This window comes from Somniosus microcephalus, chromosome 12 (assembly GCF_052327205.1).
Source record: "Somniosus microcephalus isolate GS21.2 chromosome 12, FLI_Smic_1.0, whole genome shotgun sequence".
Taxonomy (NCBI): Eukaryota; Metazoa; Chordata; class Chondrichthyes; order Squaliformes; family Somniosidae; genus Somniosus; species Somniosus microcephalus.
In genome coordinates, this window is record NC_140998.1 from 167,096,076 (window position 1) to 167,121,311 (window position 25,236).

General features: G+C 43.2%; 1 protein-coding gene across 1 annotated transcript in view; it reads right to left on the reverse strand.

The window, feature by feature from the left end:
- The window catches only part of cdan1 (codanin 1), a 101,115-nt gene that overhangs the window by 63,413 nt on the left and 12,466 nt on the right, over positions 1-25,236 (reverse strand). Inside the window, exons 3-11 of the mRNA XM_086003793.1 lie at positions 21,620-21,835; positions 16,555-16,730; positions 15,354-15,473; positions 13,097-13,172; positions 11,887-12,007; positions 9,747-9,856; positions 7,743-7,832; positions 3,038-3,113; positions 1,989-2,194 (exon numbers count right to left, since the gene is read on the reverse strand). Coding sequence (XP_085859919.1) covers positions 1,989-2,194; positions 3,038-3,113; positions 7,743-7,832; positions 9,747-9,856; positions 11,887-12,007; positions 13,097-13,172; positions 15,354-15,473; positions 16,555-16,730; positions 21,620-21,835 — 1,191 coding nt within the window. The remainder of the gene's footprint in view (positions 1-1,988; positions 2,195-3,037; positions 3,114-7,742; positions 7,833-9,746; positions 9,857-11,886; positions 12,008-13,096; positions 13,173-15,353; positions 15,474-16,554; positions 16,731-21,619; positions 21,836-25,236) is intronic.

Below are 25,236 nucleotides of genomic sequence, written 5' to 3' on the forward strand. Positions count from 1 at the left end.
GCATTCAGTCTCTAGCATGGCACTTCCTACTAACAACCTAGCTGAAACAGATAACTCAGCAGTAGGGCGCAAGACCAGGGGGCAAAGCCATGTTCCATCAGTCTGACACTCCAACACCATATTTGGTATCTCAATTGGCAGAGGGTTTGAGCACCTGCCTCAGCTCATCTGCAACTGAAACCTTCATCCCTGACTTTGTTACCTCTAGACTTGACTCTTCCAATGCTCTCCTGGCCGGCCTCCCATCTTCCACCCAACACAAACTTGAGCATATCCAAAACTCTGCTCCCAAATCCTAACTTGCACCAAGTTCTGCTCACCAATCACCCGTGCTCGCTGACCTACATTGGCTCCCAGTCTGGCAACGCCTCAATTTTAAAATTCTCATCCTTGTTTTCAAATCCCTCCATAGCCTTGCCCCTCCCAATCACTAATCTCCTCCAGCCCAACAACCACCCCCTCCCTCCCTCCAGAGATTTCTGCGCTCCTCCAGTTCTGGTCTCTTGGGCATCCCCTATTTCCATCGTTCCACCATTGGCGGCTGTGCCTTCAGGTCCTAAGCTCTGAAATTCGCTCCCTAAACCTCGCCACCTCTCTCTCCTCCTTTAAGACGCTCCTTAAAACCTATTCTTTGACCAAGTTTTTGGTCAGCTGTCCGAATATCTCATGTGGCTCAGTGTCTAATTCTGTTTGATAACACTCCAGTGAAGCGCCTTGGGACATTTTACTAAAGGCGCTTTATAAATGTAAGTTATTGTTATTTTTGAGGTAACATAACTTTTGCATAGGCTGTAATTTGGAAAGTTAACAAGGTGAAATCTGCAGTCCAAACAGATTATTGCCTTAAACATAAGAAATAGGAGCAGGAGTAGGCCATTTGTCCCTTCGAGCCTGCTCTGCCATTCAATAAGATCATGGCTGACCTTCTACTTTATTTCCACTTTCCTGCACTATCCCCATATCCCTTAATATTCAAAAATCTATCGATCTCTGTCTTGAATATACTCAACGACTGAGCCTCCACAGCCCTCTGGGGTAGAGAATTCCAAAGATTCATAACGCTCAGTGAAGAAATTTCTCCTCATCTCAGTCATAAATGGCCGACCCCTTATTCGGAGACTGTGGCCCCTGGTTCTAGACTCCCCAGCCAGGGGAAACCTCCTCCTTGCATCTACCCCATCAAGCCCTGTAAGAATTTTGTATGCTTCAATGAGATCACCTCTCATTCTTCTAAACCCTAGAGAATACAGGCCTAGTCTACTCAATCTCTCCTCATAGGACAACCCCCCATCCCAGGAACCAGTCTGGTGAACCTTCGTTGCACTCCCTCTATGGCAAGTACAAAACTGTAAAATGGTAACAATGGATATATGGGCAAAATGTGTCTGGAATTTTAATACCCCAGCAAGTAGAGTCAATTTAGGATGGTTACAGACTAGGACAGTCAACACTAACTTGTAAGGGATAGTTCAGGCTCAACTAATTTAACCAAGTTCTTCTTGAAAATTACAAAGCATACAAAGAAGATTAGGATATACTTGGACTTTCAAAAAGCACCTGACACTTGTTACAAATTTTAAGCCCCAAGTATTAATGGTAAATTGGCAGCACGAAGGAGGTGGACAATGGAAAAACAAAGAGTAAGAAGTAGGAGTAAAACATGTTTCTCAGATTGGCAAGAATCAGGACTCCACCAACTGGAGCCGAGAAGATTGGGGAAATCCAAGGATTTGAGAGGGTAAATAGGGAGGTTAATCACTAATCCGAGAACAGGTAACAAGGCTGCATGAACTCAGGATGAGAAGCAGAGAAGGAGAGCTTAGGGGAAAGCTTTTTTTAAAATAAAAAGGTTGTTAGATTATGGGATGTTTTATCACAAGTGGTTATTGAAGCGGAGTTAATCATAACATTCTAGAGGGAATTAAACACAATGAATTGCTATTCCCTGAGTAGAAGCTGATAATAAAGCAAATTAAAACAGAACCAACCTTCCAGCACACAGCAGGAAATCCCTGAAGAACACTTGGCAACCGGAGAAAGCTGGAGGGGGGCACGGCCCCCCAATATTCTGGGGCACAACAAAGCGCTCCTGCAGCCGTTTCAGTTTGGTTAGATTGTCTGTTCCAAACATGTCCAGCACATTCTGGTCAGGATGTTCACCGCCTGCGAGTGCTCCATCTGCACCCTTACACATCTATGGGAGAAAAATGGAGGTGCGAATATCTGAATTAAAATAAAATTTAACAGTCCCAAAGATTAGATCGTTTTTCAGAAGCCATAGGGTGGCAACCAGCTGTACTTCGAATATTTGCTCCCATTCTACCTCAAGTGCACGGAGGCCAATTACCTAATTTAGCACAGCGTGCGTACAAAACCTGGGCTTTCCTGACCTCTATAGCTCAGAAAGGGTCACCAGTAGAAGATAGTCACTAACAAATCCAATAAGGAATTCAGGAGAAACTTCCTTACCCAGAGAGTGATTAGAATGTGGAACTTGCTACCACAGGGAGTGGTGGAGGTGAATAGCACAGAAACATTTAAGGGGAAGCTAGATAAACACATGAGGGAGAAAGGAATAGAAGGATATACTGATGGGGTTAAATGAAGGACTTTCATGTGCCGCATAAACACCGGCATGGACCAGTTGGGCCGAAGAGCCGGTTTCTGTGCTGTAAATTCGGTGTTATTCTATGCACCACACATGATCTTCAACGTGAGAACTAAACAGCTCTAAAAGTCATTTCACATGACTACAGCCCCTGAATTGTTGCTTTATAATTTGTCGTTCAAAAGTAAGAGATTTAAACCAAATGTGGGAGTGCAGTAATTACGCTCTGTGCTGGATCTCATCTTACCTTTCATCTACAAAATCCCATCAGATATAATGTGCTGCTTTAAGGGGATGGCCACTCTGTTTTCCTCAATCATCTTATGACTAAGAAATCAAAATATTTAATTTGGAAATCTACCTAAGCTTCTGCATCAGTGTCAGGATAGACTTGGGAACAAAGGATGCTGTAAACACAAATATACTCACCCTTATCACTTGTTTCTGAAACAGTCTTGCAAAGTGGCTATGGTTACAAGCTGTGCTTAGATTGACCATCATGTGCCTGGAATAAAGAATCAAAATGCTTAGTTGCATTACATCCATGGATCAGGATATGAAGAAGCTAGCAAGGTACCAGCTATGATCCAGTTGAGGGGTTCAACATCACCTTGCTTAGTCACATTTTCTGCCTGGATTCCTCATTTCATGCCATACAATCCACTACACGTACTGTTTGGCTTTTAAGAGTTGGTTTACTTCATGAGAATGTTTTGCAGGGGCATCATGAGGTAAGATGCATAGAAGTTGGTCACCAATTTGGCAAAGATTTACTGGGAAAAACACTGAAGGAGACAGAGAAATTTATGAGGAGCGAGTGTGTAAATTGTGCATGTTCTAACTGGAATAGAGAAGGTTGAGAGGTGATACAATTGCTGTTTTGGGGATTCTAAAAAAGGGACTAGATAATGTCGACCATGTCAAGCTGTTGTCCAGAACAGCAGAACCAGAGGACACGGCCTGAGCTTGAAGGGGGCAAATTCAAAACTAATCTACGGAAACAGGATTTCAGTGAGCGAGTGGTCAATCCATGGAACAGGCGCCCTAGGGAGACAGTGGAAGCAGTTAAGATAGTGGTTAATTCAAATGCCAATTAGATCAGAAAATAACATTTAGGGATCCAGTAATTTGAGACATGATGTGGTAAGCGTAGTATGTTTGGCAGGGGGGGGTGACTTTGGACCTATGGTTCCCAAAGCTCTCCAACACTGGGGGTTTCCTCACCTCATGTCTGGGTCTGTTGTAGACTCATTGATAGCTGTGATTACCAGGATGGTAGAAGGCAAGCTAAATGGACCGTGGTCTTTTTTCATCTAGCAATTCCTATCAACACACATGGCATTCTCGTTTGGCTGGAAGATAAGCCGAGAGAACGAAGCAGATCTAATCATTATTTGTCTCCGTGTCCACTATTCTAGACAAAACATAGGCTGCGTAAAGCTTTCAGTCACTAGCATAGAGTTTTGCTGCCTGTTAACCAAATACTTCTGTGATGGGGAAAGGAAGTAAGCACCCAGTCACTCCAATTCATCCACTCTGCTGTTTGCTTAACAAAATGCAACATAAAACTGGCAGGGGACTGACGTGATTTTTTTTTTTTAAAAACCAACTGTTAAAAATAAATAAAACCAACCTACGGACAAGTGTAGTTGCACTCCTGCTACAGACTGCATTCATCTGCAACCAGTCCACACAAAGCTGTCATTGTTAGCCAGCTAACTTAAGGGGAGTTCATTCATAGTTTAATCCTCCAAATAAGGCAAAATACTTAGCAAATCAAGCGAACCTAATTTGGGTTCAAGGTCCATTGAGTATACAGTTTGAGTTCAAACCTTCCCAGGGTTTTAAGAACATAAGAAATAGGAGCAGGAGTAGGCCAATCAGCCCCTCGAGCCTGCTCCACCATTCAATAAGATCATGGCTGATCTGATCCTAACCTCAAATCTACTATCGCTCTACATCCCTCCCGAACCCATGTGATCTCCTGGGAGAGGCGAAAAACCAGATAAAAAACCCAATGGCCAATTTGGGAGAAAAAAAATCTGGGAAATTCCTCTCTGACCCATCTAGGCGATCGAAACTCGTCCAGGAGATCACTGTCCCTATATTTTCTACAGTACTTACCTTCTGTAAAAGGTGATCTCCACCCCAGCCAGGAACAGGAATAGAACCATCTCCTGAAATCTAACACATAATTAGAACTTTCCGAGCTACAAATGACTAATTTAAATGCCCTGTCAGTCTCACTTGGACTCGCGCATATACACGTCACACCCCACCGACACCTTAATCACCCCATACCAATGCCCACACACACCACCACCCCACGCACATCATCGAATGATACTGCACAGAAGGAGGTCATTCGGCCCATCATGCCTGTGCTGGCTCTTTGAAAGAGCTATCCAACTAGTCCCACTCCCCTGCTCTTTCCCCATAGCCCTCTAAATGTTTCTCTTTCCAAGTATTTATCCAATTCCCTTCTGAATGTTACTACTGAATCTGCTTCCATCACCCTTTCAGGTAGTGCATTCCAGATCACAACAACTTGCACTGACATACATCAAAAAGACCAGTGGTCCTAATACTGACTCCTGGGGAACTGTATTCCTCCCTCCAGTCTGAAAAACAATCATTCACCATTACTCTCGGCTTTCTGTCCCTTAGTCAATTTTGTATCCATGCTGCCACTGCCCCATTAATCCTATGGGCTTCAATTTTGCTAACAAGTCTATTATGTGGCACTTTGTCAAACGCCTTTTGGAACATAAGAAATAGGAGCAGGAGTAGGCCATACGGCCCCTCGAGCCTGCTCCGCCATTCAATAAGATCATGGCTGATCTTCGACCTCAACTCCACTTTCCCGCCCAATCTCCATATCCCTTGATTCCCCTAGAGTCCAAAAATCTATCTATCCCAGCCTTGAATATACTCGAGGACTCAGCATCCACAGCCCTCTGGGGCAGAGAATTCCAAAGATTCACAAACCTCTGAGTGAAGAAATTCCTCCTCATCTCAGTCTTAAATGGCCGACCCCTTATCCTGAGACTATGCCCCCTAGTTCTAGACTCTCCAGCCAGGGGAAACAACCTCTCAGCATCTACCCTGTCAATCCCCTTCAGAGTCTTGTATGTTTCAATGAGATCACCTCTCATTCTTCTAAACTCCAGAGAGTATAGGCCCATTCTACACAATCTCTCATCATAGAGCCCTCTCATCCCAGGAATCAATCGAGTGAACCTTCGTTGCACCACCTCCAAGGCAAGTATATCCTTCCTTAGATAAAGAGACCAAAACTGTGCACAATACTCCAGGTGTGGTTTCACCAAGGCCCTGTACAACTGTAGCAAGACTTCCTTACTCTTATATTCCAACCCCCTTACAATAAAGGCCAACATGCCATTTGCCTTCCTTACTGCTTGCTGTACCTGCATGCTAGCTTTCTGTGTTTCTTGCATGAGGGCACCTAAATCTCTCTGAACACCAACATTTGAAAGTTTCTCACCATTTAAAAATATCCTGTTTTTCTATTCTTCCTACCAAAGTGAATAACCTCACATTTCCCCACATTATACTCCATCTGCCACCTTACTGCCCACTCACTTAGTCTATCTATATCCCTTTGCAGACTCTGTGTTCTCCTCACAGCTTACTGTCCCACCTAGCTGTACATCAGCAGCAAACCTGGATACATTACACTCGGCCCCTTCATCTAGGTCATTAATATAGATTGTAAATAGCTGAGGTCCCAACACTGATCTTTGCGACACCCCACTAGTTACAGCCTGCCAACCTGAAAAAGATCAGTTTATCCCTACTCTCTGTTTTCTGTCCATTAACCAATCCTCTATCCATGCTACTATATTACCCCCAACCCCATGAGCCCTAATCTTGTGTAATAACCTTGAAGTCCATATATACATCAACCCTCTCTGTTACATCAAAGAACTTAATCAAGTTAGTCAAACACAATTTGCCTTTAACAAATCCGTGCTTTCACTAACTAACCCATACTTTTCCAAATGCCATTTAATTTTGTCCCCGATTATTGTCTCTAAAGGTTTCCCCACCACCAACATTATGCTGACTGGTCTGTAGTTGTCGAGTTTATCCCTCTCCCCATTATTTTTAAACAGGGCTGTTACATTTGCAATCCTCCAGTCCTCTGGCACCACCCCCATATCCAAGGAGGATTGGAAGATTGTGGCCAGAGCCTCCGCAATTTCCACCCTTGCTTCCCTCAGCAACCTTGGATACATCCCATCCGGACTGGGTGACTTTTCTACTTTGAGGACTGCCGATATTTTAACTCCATCCTCTATCTATTTTTATCCTATCCAATATCGCTACTGCCTCCTCCTTTACTGTTATATTGGCAGCATCCTCTTCTCTAGTGAAGACAGATGCAAAGTACTCATTTAGTACCTCAGCCATGTCCCCCGACTCAACTGCAAACTGAAATTATGCCCCCTAATATACCCAAGTCCAGGTCATTAATATATATCAGAAAGAGCTGTGGTCACAATAGCGACCCCTGGGGAACACCACTGAAAGGGACAATAGTTGGAAGCAGAGTCCTTCAAACACTTCTGAAAATCCAGCCAGTTTCATGTGCTCCTCTCCTCATACCTCAATGCAGCCTCTAACAGGACATTTGAGGCACAGCTTAGCTTTTGACAGTACAGGAGATGTTCAAAGCAACTGACTCATTGAATGAAAGTCTGAATAGGAGCTGGTACAGTAGTGTCCCTGTCGTACTTAACAAATTTCCAAGATATATATATACGACTCCAATAAACACAGGATTTATGGAACGGAACAGCATGACTGAGACTTCTTTAGGAAGCAGAAGCAGCTCAGACAGAACATTGCCCTCTGGTGTGCCACTCCTCTCCTGCAATTCTCTGCTCCTGGTGAGCCTAAACATTTATCCACCCAGTAACTGAACAATGAAACATTTAATACCAATTTGTTTTGCAGTAGCTACATGTCCAAAACTGGATTACAAAAAAGCTCACTTGACAATTCTTTTTGTTTCCCCCCCATGGGTGTACCAGAATATGCAGCGAACAGTTTTCTGTTCCTGATCTCCTTTCCAACCCAAGAATGGTAACAGAAGAGAAGGCGGCCATACCTGATTCGAAGACCCAGTGCTCTCTCAAACTCCCAACCAGGATTTGTATGCTTGTCCTCCCACTCACGCAGCAATTCGTAAAAGACATCTCTGGAAAATAGTGAATGGATACTGCTCTTCAATCAGTGCTTGCATTGTAGGACGATTGCACCTTAAAACATCACTTTTCTTTCATTAAACCTTGACAAAAAGTAGTCTAAATTTGACTTATAATTTACGAGTACATAAATGTATAGAAACAAAAACTTCAAATTGTGTAGTACATTGCGAACATAAAACTGCAAAGATTTAATTTTAATGTTGAAATAGAAGGCAGAGGGGTGACCTAATAGAGGTCTTTAAAATTATGAAGGGGTTTGATAAAGTACACACAGAGAAGATGTTTCCACTTGTCTGGGAGACCAGAACCAAGCATCATAAATACAAGATAGTCACTAATAAATCCAATAGGGAATTCAGAAGAAACTTCTTTACCTAAAGAGTGGTTAGAATGTGGAACTTGCTACCACAAGTAGTTGAGGCGAATAGCATAGATGCATTTAAGGGGAAGCTAAATTAAGAAGCTAGATGAGGGAAAAAGGAATAGAAGGGTATGCTGTTAGCGATAAATGAAGAGAGGTGGGAGGAGGCTCGTGTGGAGCATAAACGCCGGCATAGACCATTTGGGACAAAGGGCTTGTTTCTTTGCTGCAGATTCCATGCAATTCTTTGTAATACTACTGCAGGATAAAGAGTTGCATTTTCATAAGCCATGTTTTTAGAACCTTTCACTTGCACAAAGCAATCAGTGAGAAGATTAATCACTTTGCAACAATGGTTGGATTCATTTTAACTTCTTTTCTAAATAGGCACTGGTTTGCGGTACATTAGATTAGCTATTTATCCGATGGGGAGTCACCTTCAACTCAGTATTTGAAAATAGCTACCAGGCAGCCATTAATATTTAATTATGGCCTTCCAAATTCACACTGAATGGAGCTTCATGCTTTATTAAATGAGGCTCTATTGCACCTAGAGCCGTTTGGAGGGGTTTTTGGCATTTTTTAAGGCAGTGTCTATGGATGTTATTTATGTGGACTTCCAGAAGGCATTAACTGAGGTTCCACACAAGACTGTTAGCAAAAGCACGTGAAATTGACATGGGTAGGGAATTGGTTAGGAGGTAAGAGACAGAGTGTAGGGATAATGGGTATATACTCCCAAGTGCTCATCTAACCCAGCTACAACAACTGGATATGACAGTGGAGGTGACTGCTCCATGGGGAACTTGTGAAATGGAATCAGGTAGCACCCGCATAATGACTCAATACAGTGGGTTCCCACACTCGGTTGGTAGCACTTGCACCTCTGAGTCAGAAGGTTGTGGGTTCAAGTCACACTCCAGAAACTTGAGCACAAAAATCCAGGCTGACACTTCAGTGCAGTGCTGAGGGAGTACTGCACTGTTGGAGATGCTGTCTTTCGGATGAAATGTTAAACTGAGGCCCCGTCTGCCCTCTCAGGTGGACGCAAAAGATCACATGGCACTATTTAGAAGAGATGGGAGTTCTCCCGTGTCCATATATTTATTCAATCAATATCACTAAAACAGATTATCTGGTCATGATCACATTGCTGTTAGTGGGACCTTGCTTTGTGCAAATTGACTGTCGCGTTTCCTACATTACAACGTCCTGAGGTTGTGAAAGGTGTCTTTCTTTCTAAGCATTAAAGCTAGTTAATAGGCATTACCCATCTGTCTGAATAGATCAGCCATGATCTAATTGAATGTGGAACAGGCTCAAGGGGCTGCATGGCCTAACTCCTGCTACTATGTTTGCATTATATTTATAATAACAAAACAGGCTCTGTACCTTAATACAAAAAGAAAATACTGCAAATGCTAGAAATCTGAAATAAAACAGAAAATGCTGGCGATACTCAGCAGGTCAGGCAGCATCTGCGAAGAGAGAAACAGCGTTAACATTTCAGGTCGATGACCTTTTGTCAGAACAGGCTCTGTACCTTTGCTTCTTGAAATTCTGAAAGGCTCTGTCACTGGTAAAATTTGATCGATTGTCAGTTTCAGGCTCGAATGGAACAGACTGTATGACTGAAGGGAGAGTGAGTGATACCTGGAAAAGAAGCAGTTAACACTGAAATATCATGGCTGTTCTTTAGTGAAGGTAAACCACATTGTGGGCAGGGCGTCACAATCTAAAATGTGGACTTTCATCATTTAATATTTCGTTGGGAGGTTGGGGAGAAAGAGGATCATCACAGATGTTTGCAGCAAGATGCACACTTCACATACTATTTCAGCCAAGAACTCAACAATCACACACACTGGCAGTGCACTCCAGCAATGAGAATTCAATGTTCAACAAAACCAACTCACTTTCCCCAACTGGTCAGCATTTGCACGGTCCTCCACTGTACTCAGCTGTAGGTGCACCTTAAAACCCATAATTACAACTTCCAGAGGGGACAGAAGGAATATAAAACCCTGAAAGGTCACATGTGTGACTAACACAGCGCTCGGCTGTAAAGCTGAGCGATTGGATACTCCATAGCAACACGGTGACAGTGAAATCCCATGAGGTTAATCAGGTTTTTGGTCCGATATTTGGATAACCAAACACAAGCCTATTAGATGACCAAGTTTTTAAGTGTTCATTTATACTTCAAGACCATAACCTGGCAGCTACCAACCAGAGAGAAGTTACATCTGTGAGGGAAAGGGATGCTAAAAGGGAAGATCATACAAAGATGTGAGGATGGGATTTAGAAGCAGGAACAGGTGATTCATTAAAAAGGCTAATGGAATGTTGGTCTTTACCTCGAGAGGGATGGAATACAAAGGGGTGTAAAGTTAATTATTACAGCTGTACAGAGCTCTGGTTAGACCCCATCAAAATATTCCCAGCTCTGGACACCACACCTCAGGAAGGATATATAGGCCTTGGAGGAGTGCAGCGCAGACTCACCAGAATGATACCGGGGCTAAAAGGGTTAAGTTATGAGGACAGGTTGCATATTCCCTTGAATATAGAAGATTAAGGAGTGATCTAATGGAGGTGTTTATGTATAATGGATTTGATAGGGTAGGTAGAGAGAAGCACTCTAGTGAGGGTGTCCAGAACTTTGAAATTAGAGCGAGGCTGTTGAGGGGTGATGTCAGGAAGCAATTCTTCACACAAAGGGTGGTGGAAATCTAGAACCCTCTCCCAAAAAAGCTGTTAAGGCTGGGGGGTCAATTGAAAATTTCAAAAGTGAGGTTGATAGATTTTTGTTGGGTAAGGATATTAAGGGTTACAGAACCAAGGTGGGTAGATGGAGTTAAGATACAGATCAGCCACGATCTAACTGAATGGCAGAACAGGTTTGAGGGGCTGAATGGCCTCCTCTTTTTTTTTTAAATTCGTTCCTGGGATGTGGGTGTCGCTGACAAGGCCAGCATTTATTGCCCATCCCTAATTGCCCTCGAGAAGGTGGCGGTGAGCCGCCTTCTTGAACCGCTGCAGTCCGTGTGGTGAAGATACTCCCACAGTGCTGTTAGGGAGGGAGTTCCAGGATTTTGACCCAGCGACTATGAAGGAACGACGATATATTTCCAAGACAGGATGGTGTGTGACTTGGAGGGGAACTTGGAGGTGGTGGTGTTCCTATGCGCCTGCTGCCCTTGTCCTTCTAGGTGGAAGAGGTCGTGGATTTGGGAGGTGCTGCTGAAGAATCCTTGGCGAGTTGCTACAGTGCATCTTGCAGATGGTACGTAATACTCCCATAAGCGATGGGTTTGGGAAGATAGCGGGAAAACTTAATCAAAATGGCAACGATGAACAAATTGGTTCTCCACTTCCAAACACACTCAGATTATGGCACCATGCAGGCCATAGGACTGCAAGCTCTTCCGGGATGGATCCTTTACCAAAAATTCATCCGCAAAACCAAGGTAGAGCTACAGCTGGAGGGGCAATACTAAGGCTAGATTCTAAAACTGGGAGGCAGTAAACTGCAGCTATAATCTCATGGTAATTAATAAAGGAAGAATGTCAGTCACTAAGAAATCCACTTAATGGAAAAACTTAAGTAAACAGCTGATTAAAAAAATGGAATTGAGGTTACCACAACCTACAGCAGTAAAGGTAAGTGTACGTTATCTCACCTGGGCAGTACTGACCTCGTTGGCACGGGTCAACTGATCACGTAATGAAGCAGAGAACATACCAAGTCGGTCATTCTCACTAAGAAGCCTTATAGTCCCCTTATCTAAATAAGAAATTATCCTACAAAAAGTAAAACAAAAAATAATTTAATTTAATTGAGGGAATGCGATCCACATTATTCCAGCTGATAGATCAGGTTTTTCTTAAAAACTTCCTCTCACAACTTATGCCATACAGGCGCCAGCTCTTCTCTGATACGCACTTGAATAGCCACTTGATTGCTGTATCAGTGGGCAATTCAACTGTGGGGGGCATCATCCTAAGTTCAAGCCCAGAGCCCTCAACATCAACACGCATGGCTTTCATTGGTTAACAACTGGGGGTAGGTACTCTGGCTTTTTTCTTCTTTGTCTTCTCTAGCCCCATCACTCCCTCAGCTGACATCAGCTAACTCAGCAAGGACCGGATCTCTGTTTCCCTCCTTGTGCAGTCCAGTCCATACTGGCCTACTGACAATGGAGCCATCAGGGAGCTGTACAATTTTAGACCTCCCTGGTTTGTACAGTTCTGTTTCACACTGGGCATTTGACGATCTGTGGGGAAGATCTGTGGAAACTTTAAGCCCTGGAACTGGAATACTTATCCACTTTAGACCTAAGCACCAACATCCGACACAGCAAGGGCCAAAGCACTCTCTGCACTTGCCACAAACAACTTGTCTTAACCCCCACCTCGGAAAAGCTTTTCACTCGCAATACACCACTGTGAGCTTCCCTTTAATTTCTCCATACAAACCATCCCTTAGGCCTCTTTGAGCAAGGCTGCTAGTTCGTTGCAGAATTACAGGCGGTTTTAGCATCAAGAACAATACAGACACAGACGTACAAAGTTAAAAGGACAGTGAGCTACCCACTGCACCATTCAAGCCCAATAATTAATTGTTCTCGGAACATCAATGTGCACATACATTCAACAAGGAGCTTCAGTCTTTGGAGAAAGGCTGGATTCGCAGATTACCTCTCAACAAACACCTGTCCTTGATAATGAACACTTTTTTCCTTTCCCTTCTCCCTGGCGAGTCCACGGTTAGGAACAAGCTGACTACAAAAGTTACCGCGACAGATGCTGCCAAGGTAAATCTTATCCATTTGTACTTGTAGCTTCAATAATAAAACCGTGCAAGTTCAATAACGGGGGAACAAAACTCACGTGAACTGCGTTTCCAGAACTCTGACTGCAAAATAGATGCAATTGTGCACACTTCTAAAGTACTGCCTTTCCACATCTGAAAAATAAATTAATTTTACATTTAGGCATAGAAACTATAAAAGCCAGTTGAGGTGAAGAAAAAAGGACACTGGGGAGAACTCCCCTGCTCTTCCACAAGTAGTGCCATAGGATCTTTGATTTCCACCAGAGGGGGCAGACAGGGCCTCGGTTTAACATCTCATCGAAAAGACGTCACCTCAGACAGTGCAGCACTCCCTCAGTACTGCACTGAAGTGTCAACCTGGATTATGTGCTCAAGTCTCTAGAGTGGGGCTTGAACCCACAACCTTCCAACTTAGAGAGACGAGTGTGCTACCCACTGAGCCACAGCTGACGCTGTTAATCAGGTACAAATCAGCCATGATCTAATTGAATGGCTGACATGCTCCAAGGGCTGAATAGCCTACTCCTGTTCCTAGATGCACTAGATTAAGCAGACAGAATGAAGTCTTGTCAAAAGACTTCAGTATATAGCTTGTGCAGAAATGAGGTTGTAATTGCTAGATACGTTGTACAGGCAAAGGCGCATCCTTCAGGAAAGGAAGTCAGACTGCTCTCATCTACTTCCCAGCTCCTGCCTCCAGACCAGTATAGGTGGAGGACTGGCTGCTTGTCATCTAAGGAATGGTGCAGAGCACAAGGGAATTGGAGAAGAAAACAAAAAAAGGGAACACACACCAAAATATTCCCAGCACTATTGGGGACGGGAAAGAGTAAATACAAGGTTGTCAAATATATTTTGTTGTTTTGGGGAAAGCAGTCATTTTGGTCAAGTACAGTATTAAGATTTCCTTAAAGGGCTCAAATGATGAGGCAATATGTGAAAAAGCAAGTCTTAAAAAGCAGAATTAGATAAACATTTTTCCACAGCAGCACCTAAATAATTTTTGAATAAATTCTAAGTGTTATTATTTTGCCTCTGGGTTAACTCCGACAATCTTCCTGCCGTTCCCAGAGTTGGCACATCAAAAAGCCTACGGCAGTCAGCAGCTTTCTCCAATCTTCAGTAACTGCCCTATGATCTGGCTGTACTGGAATGTTACTGCGAGGATTACATCTGTATCTGGAACCTTGGTTGACTTAGAATTTAATCGGAGAAAATTATGTTTGTGCTCTGACTCCAGTATCTTTTCTATTTAAACAAATTACGCCTCCCTTCATAGGATCAGATGCTGTTCCCAAAAAGACCTCCTGCCCAATTTAGCCACACTGACAGGGTGACAGGCAAACTGTCTGAGAGTTGGACGGCTAAGTGTTTAATGGCCTGTGTATTCATTACTTGTAGTTGACAAGTGACTCCTTGGCCTGCCCTACACGCACTCTAATCATGGGCGACAGTCTCAGATTTGAATTACTTCCTTTATTGGAGTGGGGTGGGCGGACATGGTGGTAATTGGCAGCTACAAAACCAGCAACTGTTTGCGACAACTTCCTTTCAATGCATGCCCTCCTGTGAATTCAGAGATAGCACTCTGATGGCAAGTTGACTCAGCTCCTCCTTGATGTCTTCAGATGTATGAATTTTGTATGTATGCATGTGGGTCTCTACTGATTTTCACACAGGATCTTACTGAGGTATTTTTGTTGGTACACGTGGTTCTAAAATTGTAATTCTGGCATTTTGCTCACTTACACAAGGCTTTCAATCCTCCTCTGTTCAACTGTATTCCATTGTATTATTTGCATCCCAATGATTATCTGGTCATTAACACATTGCAGTTTGTGGGAGTTACTGTGGGCAACTTGGCTGCCGCATTTCCTACATTACAACAGTGACACTTCAAAAAGTACTTCATTGGTTGTAAAGCGCGTGGGAAGTCCCGAGGTCGTGAATTACACTATATAAATGCAAGAACAGAAAATTCTGGAATCACTCAGCAGGTCAGGCAGCATCCATGGAGAGAGAAACACTGTTCTGTTCTGACGAAGGGTCATCAACCTGAAACGTTAACTCTGTTTTTTCTCTCTCCACGGATGCTGCCTGACCTGCTGAGTGATTCCAGAATTTTCTGTTGTTATTTCGGATTTCCAGCATCCGCAGTATTTTGCTGTTGTGCTAAATAAATGCAAGTTTGTTCTTTCTTTCTTTCCTTCCTTCTATTCCATTGCACTGCTTGTATCACACACCTTGTATTTGGTTTGAACCTCAAAATTGGACTATAGATGTTGTTACAGCTCCCCATTGGGTAACTCTTACCTTTTACCTCAGTGGCATATTCCACCTCATCTTCCAAATCATCTGTTGATGCTCCTCCCCGGGACGTCAACAACTGCAGTATAAAGAACAGCTCCAAAAAAATGTTTGGCACTAAATTCTCTAGAATTAGAAGAATATAACATTAGTTGTTTACATTTGGTTGCCTCTCAGCTGTCTTCCCATCTCCATGCAGCCCCCAGGCAGTCTGCACCATGGACCTCTCCACACTTGGTTAAAGGTCACTTTATTGCCAGCAAAACGCTGAATCCCTGCATGAATATTTTTCCCTACCTAATGTAATCCACGCACAGGATTGTGAACCACCCGGGAAAACGACCCACTAACTTAAGATTCTGGAGTCCTGGCATCAGTAAACCTTTGGACTCGAGTCCAGAGGACTAAAGTTCAAAAGTTGCCAGAACGGCCAGTGTGCAAATTAGTTACAATCTTAACACTGGACATAAAGAAAAGTCTCGGAAGGCCAAGTCCTTTGAAAGAGGACAAAAGGAAGGAGCGCGCACCCAAGTGACCAGCTTTTGGGGGGTGGGGGGGGCAACAGTTTCGTTTTTGGTTTGCTTCATCCGGATATCATAAAATAGTCTCCCACAAATTCCCCCGACTGGTGAGTCCCAACCTCAACTATAGCACTAGGGCAAAATGTGAATGAAGAGTGTACACACTTCCTACAGAATCCAAAGTAAATAGTCTTCCACAAAGGGAGTCACCAGGCATTTCAAATACACTGAAACTAGTCCTGCAACCAGAATTTTTATTTGATGGGAATCAGAATATTCTTCTACCAGATAAGATAAACATACCAGTACACAACATTTCACCATCATATATTAAATTAAAATTGACTTTCAAAAATGCATGAATCAGCACAGTTCTGTTTAACTATTACATCAGTTGTGTTGTACACATAGCAATACACTAAGAATCATAGAATTGTACAGCACAGAAAGAGGCCATTCAGCACATGGTGGCACTTTGAAAGAGCTATCCAATTGGTCCAGACAGCCCTGCAAGTATTTATCCAGTTCCCTTTTGCAAGTCACTACCTTCCACCACCCATTCAGGCAGAGCAGTCCAGATCATAACTCATTGTGTATAAAAAAAAAAAAAAAAAAAAAAAAAAAAAAAAAAAATTCTCATCTCCCCTCTGGTTCTTTTGCCAATTACCTTAAACTTATTCACTTACCAGAGATACAAGCAGAGTACAGCTGAGCCAACACATCCAACTGGTTTCTATGGGAAACTTTGCTTACATCAGCACATACAGCGATACTGTCTGAGGGAACGCTAAAGGATCTTCCATACTGGCATTTAGTGAGTGTGGTTGGGTCCAAGACTGACGACTGCTGAAGCAACTTGGATCTAAATAATTGGAAAACAAAATATACTGAAATTACCATTAATACAAAAGTCTCCAAGAGAGAGGTCAAAAATACAATTGCTGTATAAGCACTTTTGATTTTCATCAATTTTCCATGCACTAATTCAGGAGAGTATTGTTAATCCATAAAAACTAGTAAAACTGTAGGACAAAAAGTGGTAATTAAATAAGAAAAACAGAAAATGCTGGAGTTACATAGCCGTTCCATCAGTATCTCTAAAGAGGTAAAACTTTTGCCATTGACCCATCATCTTTTTATTTCTTGCTAATAAAATACCGTAAAGGGTAGAGGAGCAATGGCTAGCTACATTCTCTGTCTTTATCATGCACCATTTGCAAGCTCAAAGGTTGGACAGATGACCAACTCCTAGATCTGTGCCAATGATTCTATGTACCAACACTAGGAGTCACATAGATCCACCATGGCTCCAACTCAGAAATTCATTAAACAGGAGAGAGGTTAAAATACAAATCAACTTACTTCTTGTAAATCAACTTACTTTGTCACTTCACTTGTTGTTAGAGATCAGTAGCCTACAACTTTCATTTAAATAATGTCTTTAACTTAGAAAAATAGACCAAGGTGGTTCTCAGAGGCGTAAGGAAAAAAACAAGTAGAAATTGCAAGTGTGAATTTGTACCCTACCACTGGTACTCCAATGTGTTAAATTACCATCATGACTATGCAGAAAGGAGTTAGTTTATTACTGTTGGCACTCCATAAGAAAACTGCATTCAGTAAAGTGGCAGTCGGAAATTCTAATCACTACAGGTGAATTATTTCTGCCTCTTTGTAGTCACTGACTCTGGATTCCAGAATTCACACTCTGAGAAACAGTACACCCAAACAGAATTTAGAAAGTCAGGAAAAATGAGAGAAGTCTGATGGAAATGATTCCACTCAGACTTGTGGAAAAAGTTGCCAAAAAAGGCCATTGGAGCAGATATTATAAATGGATTTGAGGGGCAAATACAGAATCATAGAATGGTTACAGCACGGAAGAAAGTCATTCGTCCCGTCGAGCCCGTGCCAGCTCTCTGCAAGAGCACTTCAGCTAGTCCCACTCCTCCGCCATTTCCCCGTAGCCCTGCAATTTTTTTTCCTTCAGGTACTTAGCCAACTCCCTTTTGAAAGCCACGATTGAGTCCGCCTCCACCACCCTTTCAGGCAGTGCATTCCAGATCCTAACCACTCGCTGAGTAAAAATGTTTTTCCTCATGTCTGCCAATCACCTTAAATCTGTATCCACTGGTTCTCGACCCTTCTGCCAATGGGAACAGTTTCTCTCTATATTGGGCCAGAACTTCGGGTCCATATGGGTGCGTACGCGCTGGGTACTCACGCGTAGGCCCAACGAAAGTGCTGGTTTCATGCATGCACTGCGCATGCGCGGGAAACCGGAACTTCCGTTCCCTTAAAGGAAGGGGTTCACAGGTCGAACACGTATGCTCCAGTTGAGACCGAACCAGTGTTTTATACAGGTTCATCATAATTTCCACATTTTTGTACTCTATACCTCTATTCATGAAGCCCAGGATCCCGTAAACTTTTGTAACTGCTTTCTCACCCTGCCTTGTCACCTTCAACAATTTGTGCACATGTACCCCTAGGTCTCTGTTCATGCACCCCCTTTAGTTTATATTTCCTTTCCTTATTCTTTCTACCAAAATGTATCCCTTCGCACTTTCTGCATTAAATTTAATTTCCCACGGGTCCGCCCATTCAACCAGCCTGTCTATGTCCTCTTGAAGTCTATCACTATCCTTCTCACTGTTCGCTATACTTCCAAGTTCTGTGTCATCAGCAAATTTTGAAATTGTGCCCTGTACACCCACGTCCAAGTCATTAATATATATCAAGAAAAGCAGTGGTCCTAGTACCGACCCCTGGGGAACACCACTGTAATGATGGTGGAGAATTGAAAAACACTTTAGGAAGGGTTGATTTATCAAAAACAGATGGGTTTATAAAGCTTACTGCACGTTTCTTTTTCCTACAAATTCACATGCTCTGCTGAAGGATTTGATTATCTTGCTCTTTTACTAACTAGAATACACAGAATGGACACCAAGCTGTCCCTACCATTACCACAATCACTACTCAAAAGGATTGTTTCAAAAATAATTAAGGAAAATTTTGTAACCGAGTGGGTACAGATTCAAGATAAAAACAGAAAATGCTGGAAATACTCAGCAGGTCAGGCAGCATCTGTGGAGAGAGAAACAGAGTTAACCTTTCAGGTCGATGACCTTTCATCTCTCCACAGATGCTGCCTGACCTGCTGAGTATTTCCAGCATTTTCTGTTTTTAGTTCAGATTTCCAGTATCCGCAGTATTTTGCTTTTGTACAGATTTAAGATAATGGGCAAAAGAACCAGGTGGAGAGATCAGGAGAATTTTTTTTTTTTTTTTTTTTATAAAAACAGTGAGTTGTTGTGATCTGGAACGCTCTGCCTGAAAGGGAGGTGGAAGCAGGTTCAATAGTAACTTGCAAAAGGGAATTGGATAAATACTTGAAAAGGAAAAATTCACAGGGCTATGAGGAAAGAGCAGGGGAGCGAGACTAATTGGCTAGCTCTTTCACAGAGCAGGCACAGGTTCGATGGGCCAAATGGCCTCCTTCTGTGCTGTGAGATTCTATCATCAACAAGTTGCACTTATATATATATAAAAACATCCCAAGGCACTTCACAAAGGGCCCATTCAAGAAATAAATGCATAGAATGCTACTGCATATTGAAATATTGAAGTAATATATAGCCTGGCACTATTTTCCTTACTTTTATGCTCCCCTACCAAAAGACATTAGAGGGGAAAAAAAACATGTGGCAGACTTTTTTTGTTGAAAATTTCTTGTGCAATAATGTAACGTGGACGTTTTAAAGTTCAGGGTACTCAAAAAGCCAAAATCTTTTTGTGCGGCAAGAGTATGATTGTTCAGCCGACAAGTCGACCAGGCGGTTGTAGAGTAAGTCAGACAGTGAAGTAACTCAAATAAACAGAAAATGCTGGAATTACTCAGCAGGTCAGGCAGTATCTGTGGAGAGAGAAACAGAGTTAACCTTTCAGATCGATGACCTTTTGTCAGAACTGGAAAAAGTTAGAGATGTAACAGGTTTTAAGCAAGTACAGAGGCAGGGAAAGGGGGAGGTCTGTGATAGGGCGGAAGGCAGGGATGATTAAATGACAAAAGGGATGCTGCTGCAAGGCAAAGGGGATGGTAATGGGACAAGTAAAGAAACAAAAGATGGGTCTAGAGGAGCTTTAAATGGAACAGCAGAATCATTATCAAATATTATTGCAAGGGGGTTGGAGTACAAGAGTAAGGAAGTCTTGCTACAATTGTACAGGGCTTTGGTGAAACCACACCTGGAGCACTGTGCACAGTTTTGGTCTCCTTATCTAAGGAAGGATATATTTGCCTTAGAGGTGGTGCAATGAAGGTTCACTAGATTAATGAGAGGGTTGTCCTATGATGAGAGATTGTGTAGAATGGCCTATACTCTCTGGAGTTTAGAAGAATGAGAGGTGATCTCATTGAAACATAGAAGATTCTGAGGGGGATTGACAGGGTAGATGCTAAAAGGTTGTTTTCCCTGGCTGGAGTGTCTAGAACTAGGGGGCATAATCTCAGGATAGGAGGTCGGCTGTTTAAGACTGAGATGAGGAGGAATTTCTTCACTCGGAGGGTTGTGAATCTTTGTAATTCTCTACCCCAAAGGGCTGTGGATGCTGAGTCTTTTGAGTATATTCAAGGCTGAGATAGATAGATTTTTGGACTCTAGGGGAATCAAGGGATATGGGGGTCAGGCGGGAAAGTGGAGTTGAAGTCGAAGATCAGCCATGGCGTTATTGAATAGCGGAGCAGGCTCGAGGGGCTGTACGGCCAACTCCTGCTCCTAATTCTTATGTTCTTAAAAGCTCAATAATGTTACACAGAAATAGGCAAGTTTGCAGTCTGCCCTCTTGCCGTTGCACTGTAATAAATCCCAGCTCGTTAGGAACAAGAGGAGGCCATTCAGCCCCTCGAGCCTGTTCCACCATTCAATTAGATCCTGGCTGATCTGCACCTCAGCTCCATTTGCCCGCCTTTGTTCCATATCCCTGGATACTCTTACCCAACAAAAATCTATCGGCCTCAGTGTTGAAAGCTCCAAGTGACCCAACATCCACAGCTTTTTGGGGGAAGAGTGTTCCAGATTTCCACCACCCTTTATGTGAAGAAGTGCTTCCCAATTTCACTCCTGAATGGCCTGGCTTGAATTTTAAGACTGTGCTCCCTCGTTCTGGATTCTCCCACCAGAGGAAATAGTTTCTCTGTATCAACCCTATCGAATCCTTTTATATTTTAAAACACCTCGATCGGATCACCCCTCAATTGACTATACTCAAGGGAATACAAACCAAGTTTGTGAAGCCTGTCCTCATGGTTTAACCTTCTAAATTGCGCACACGTAGTCTGGGGTCTGCAGCGCGGTTGGGATGTTTAGCTACTAATTTGGCTGTGCCAAGGGCACTGGGAGTGTTCCCTGCTTGTTTGCTGGAAGGGCAAGACATGGTGATGTGTCATTCTCACAAAAATGAAGAACTAAAGAATTTCTTGTACCCTATAAAGGTGCACTACCCCCTTGCAGTGTTGAAATTCAGACTCTGGTACATGCAAGATGTCCAAAGGAAGTTTGCAGAGAACATCACAGTACTGCTTGAAAATATGCTGAGGTTAATTAGGAAATAGCTTGTAAACTTCAAACTCCAGGTTAAAACCCAGAATGAAACACCTGGGTTTCTCTTCTGCATCTCTAAGAAAGTGCAACACACATGCGGTAGAAACAAGAAATTAGAAATACATAACAGAAGTTTTTTTTTAACCTTTCAATTTTCAGCATCTCTCGCTCTTCCTGCAAGCTGCTCGGAGACAAACCCGCAGAAAGTCCCTCCAGTCCAGCCCCAAATGCTTCTGAAATCGTTCCTGTGGAGGACGGTGGTTGACTCAAAGGCGTGGAAGTGAAACATATCTTGGGTTTGGACAGCGGCCGCTCTTCACTGACTGGAGTAGGGTTAATTCTTCTCGATGGTTTTGTTTTACTGAAATAAAAACAATAATTAAAATGATTATTTTGACCCATAAATATAATTATTGTACAGCAAGCTCCCACAAACAGCAATGAGATAATGACCAAATAATCTGTTTTAGTGATGTTGATTGAGAGATAAATATTGGCCAGGACATCGGAGATAACTCCCCAACTCCTCTTCAAATAGTGCCATGGGATCTTTTATGTCAACCTGCGGGGGCAGATGGGGCCTCGGTTTAACATCTCATCTGAAAGACGGCACCCTCCGACAGTGCAGCACTCCCTCAGCACTGCACTGAAGTGTCAGCATTAATTATATGCTCAAGTCTCTGAAGGGGTTTGTTAGAATAATGTAAAAATATATCTATATTCTAACACAGATCAGATAATGTAGACCGAATTGGTTTAACTTGTGTGTGCTCGCAAAGCCCATCTTTTCCTCAATGACACAGATGACATTGGAGAAGGATGTAAAGCAAGGATAGGCACATATATAGATTAAAAAATAAGCGAATACAAAAGCAAAATACTGTGGATGCTGGAAATCTGAAATAAAAGCAGAAAATGCTGGAAATACTTAGCAGGTCAGGCAGCATCTGTGGAGAGAGAAACAGAGTTAACGTTTCAGGTCGATGACCAATGGGGCACCAACGGGGTGCAAAGCACCTAGCGCCCGGGTGCGGCGCCGCTAACGCCTCCCACGAAATTCCGCAGGAGGGTAGCGGCGGCGGTAGCCAGCAATGCCCCGCTCGCACCCCCTGACCTACCGCCGGACGCTATGTCCGACAGGGTCAGGGTGCCGTGTTTGCGGCCAGGACAGCGCAAATTAAAGGGCAGGTGCCAGGTGGCCATTTTTTTTGGGCCGCCTGCCAGCACCTGCCCCTTCTCGCCTCCTCCTGTAGGGTGTCGGCCGCGATCGGTCAGCCTGGCCCTCTGCTCGAGTGCCGGGCTCTTTTGCCAGCACCCTGCTCCCGGTGGTCCAGCAGGGCCCCGGTGCGCTCTGCTCTAGGCCCCTCCCATTTAAATCAGAGGAGGGAGGCCTGTAGTACTGCGGCGCTACGTGCCAACGTGCATGGTGTTGCTGCGCATAGCGCGGCGATATTGAATGAGAGCGCCCCGCCTCCTGCTTGGGGCGCTACCATTCAATTTCCGGCGCGGGGGCGCTAACTTTTTCGGAACACTAAAAGTAGTGCCCTGGCAAAGTTAGTGCCCCAAAGGGGGCACGAGCCAATTTTTCCCCTCATAGGCTTTTACAAAAAACTGATATTCTAAACGAGTTAGTAGAGCTCCTTAAGAAGGATGGGATAGTGAGATGCACAAAGTGTTTGCTGTGGCCAAATCCCTGTCCGACAGAATTAATTGCGTAATGAAAGAGTTAAAGGAAAAAGAAAAGAAAAAAACGATGCAGAAACTTAGAAATAGAAGCAGAGGAAAAGGAATTCCAGCAATTTAAAAATATGATTGTTGCCCAACAAGCAATAGCTTGTTCAGAAGCAATTAAAGTTTCTGTAGCAAGGGACCAGCTGAAAACGGAGTGAAAAGGGGAAATGTCAGGTGTAAACACTGTCTGGCAGTTGCAGGATTGAGACCAGCGGTTGTAGTGATTCAGCAACTGAGAAATTTGCGAGAACTTTCGTCAATTTCCCAAGTGCCCCCCTCTATGCCATTACACCCCATTCCTTTGACCAACAGAGTAGGCAAGAAATAGTGCAGCAGGTCTAGCAGTTCGTATTCGCCCTTTCACAGCAAACATGGGAACATCGGAACAGGAGCAGGCCATTTAACCCCTCGAGCCTGCTCCGCCATTCAATGAGATCATGGCTGATCTGTGACCTAACTTCATATACCCGCCTTTGTTCCATATCCCTTAGTACCTTTGATTAACAAAAATCTATCATTCTCAGATTTAAAATTAACAATTGACCCAGCATCAACTGCCATTTGCGGAAGAGAGTTCCAAACTTCTATTGCCCTTTGTGTGTTGAAGTCTTTCCCAACTTCACTCCTGAAAGGTCTGGCTCTAATTTTGATGACCTGGATATTTGAATAGAGTACAATTTCTAAATTTGCCAATGACACCAAACTTGGGGGCGTTGCAAACAGTGATGATGATATCAATCGACTGCAATATGACATAGAAAGGCTAGAAGAATGGGCAGACAAGTGGCAGATGGAATTTAATGCAGAGAAGTGTGAGGTGATGGATTTTGGCAGAAGGAACAGGGAGAGGCAATATACACTTAATGGCACAGTTTTAAAGAGTGTGCAGGGACAGAGGGACCTGGGAGTTAATGAGAATAGGTCCCTGAAGGTGGCAGGACATATTGAGAGGCTGGTTAGCAAAGCATATGGGACCTTGGGTTTCATAAATAGAGGTATTGAGTACAAAAGTAGAGAAGTTATGCTGAACCTTTATAAAGCGTCACAACTGGAGTATTGCGTCCAGTTCTGGTCACCACACTTTTGGAAGGATATGAAGGTCCTTAAGAGGGTGCAGAGGAGATTTACCAGAATGGTTCCGGGGATGGGATCTGGTTTGGATAGGCTAGACGGGAAAAGGCTGTTCCCACTAGTTGATGGTACAAGGACTAGGGGACACAGATTTAAAGTTTTGGGCAAGAAATACAAGGGGTGAGGAAAAACCTTTTTACGCAGCGAGTGGTGAGGACCTGGAACTCGCTACCGACGGAAGTGGTGGAAGTGGAAACACAATGTTTTCAAGGGGAGACTGGATCGGCACTTGAACTATTATTTATACAACCTTTTCCACCTGAGCCCTCCCCCCCCCCCCCCCCATTTACTAGTTTAAAGTTCTCGTGACCGCCCTATTTATCCTTTCCGCTAAGACCCTGGTCCCAGACCAGTTCAGGTGGAGCCCTTCCCAACGGTACAGTTCCTTCCTGTCCCAGTACTGGTGCCAGTGCCCCATGAAATGGAAAGAGGCGCTGTAAAGGAGTTATGTAAAAATCCCTTCGTTAGATAAGCAAAGAGTAAGAAAAGATTTAGGAAGAGAAAGAAATTAAAAGCCCATAGCAATTATCACATGAAATTGAAATTGTTGAGAGAGAAAAGGACTGAAGTAAAAGGCTAACCGACTTTCTTCTGTTTTTCATATACTGTCCCTTTAAAAGTGTGTCCTGCTTTCTGCTGTTTCATGCTGCAGCTGTCAGAACTAAAAGCAGTTTCACCCTCTAGTCCCTGTTATTAGGAGTAATAAGCATTTTAATCATTGTCTTTTCTATGAGTATGTGCTGTTCTACGTTTGTTAATAGTTTTCTCTATATATATATATGTATACAAGTGAGTCCTTCTATTTTTGGGTCTGAAACATGAGTTTACAGACAGTGTCTGCCCAAATTATCAAATTATAAATACTGCTTTTCTATTGGTGGCCACATTAGAAAACTGGTT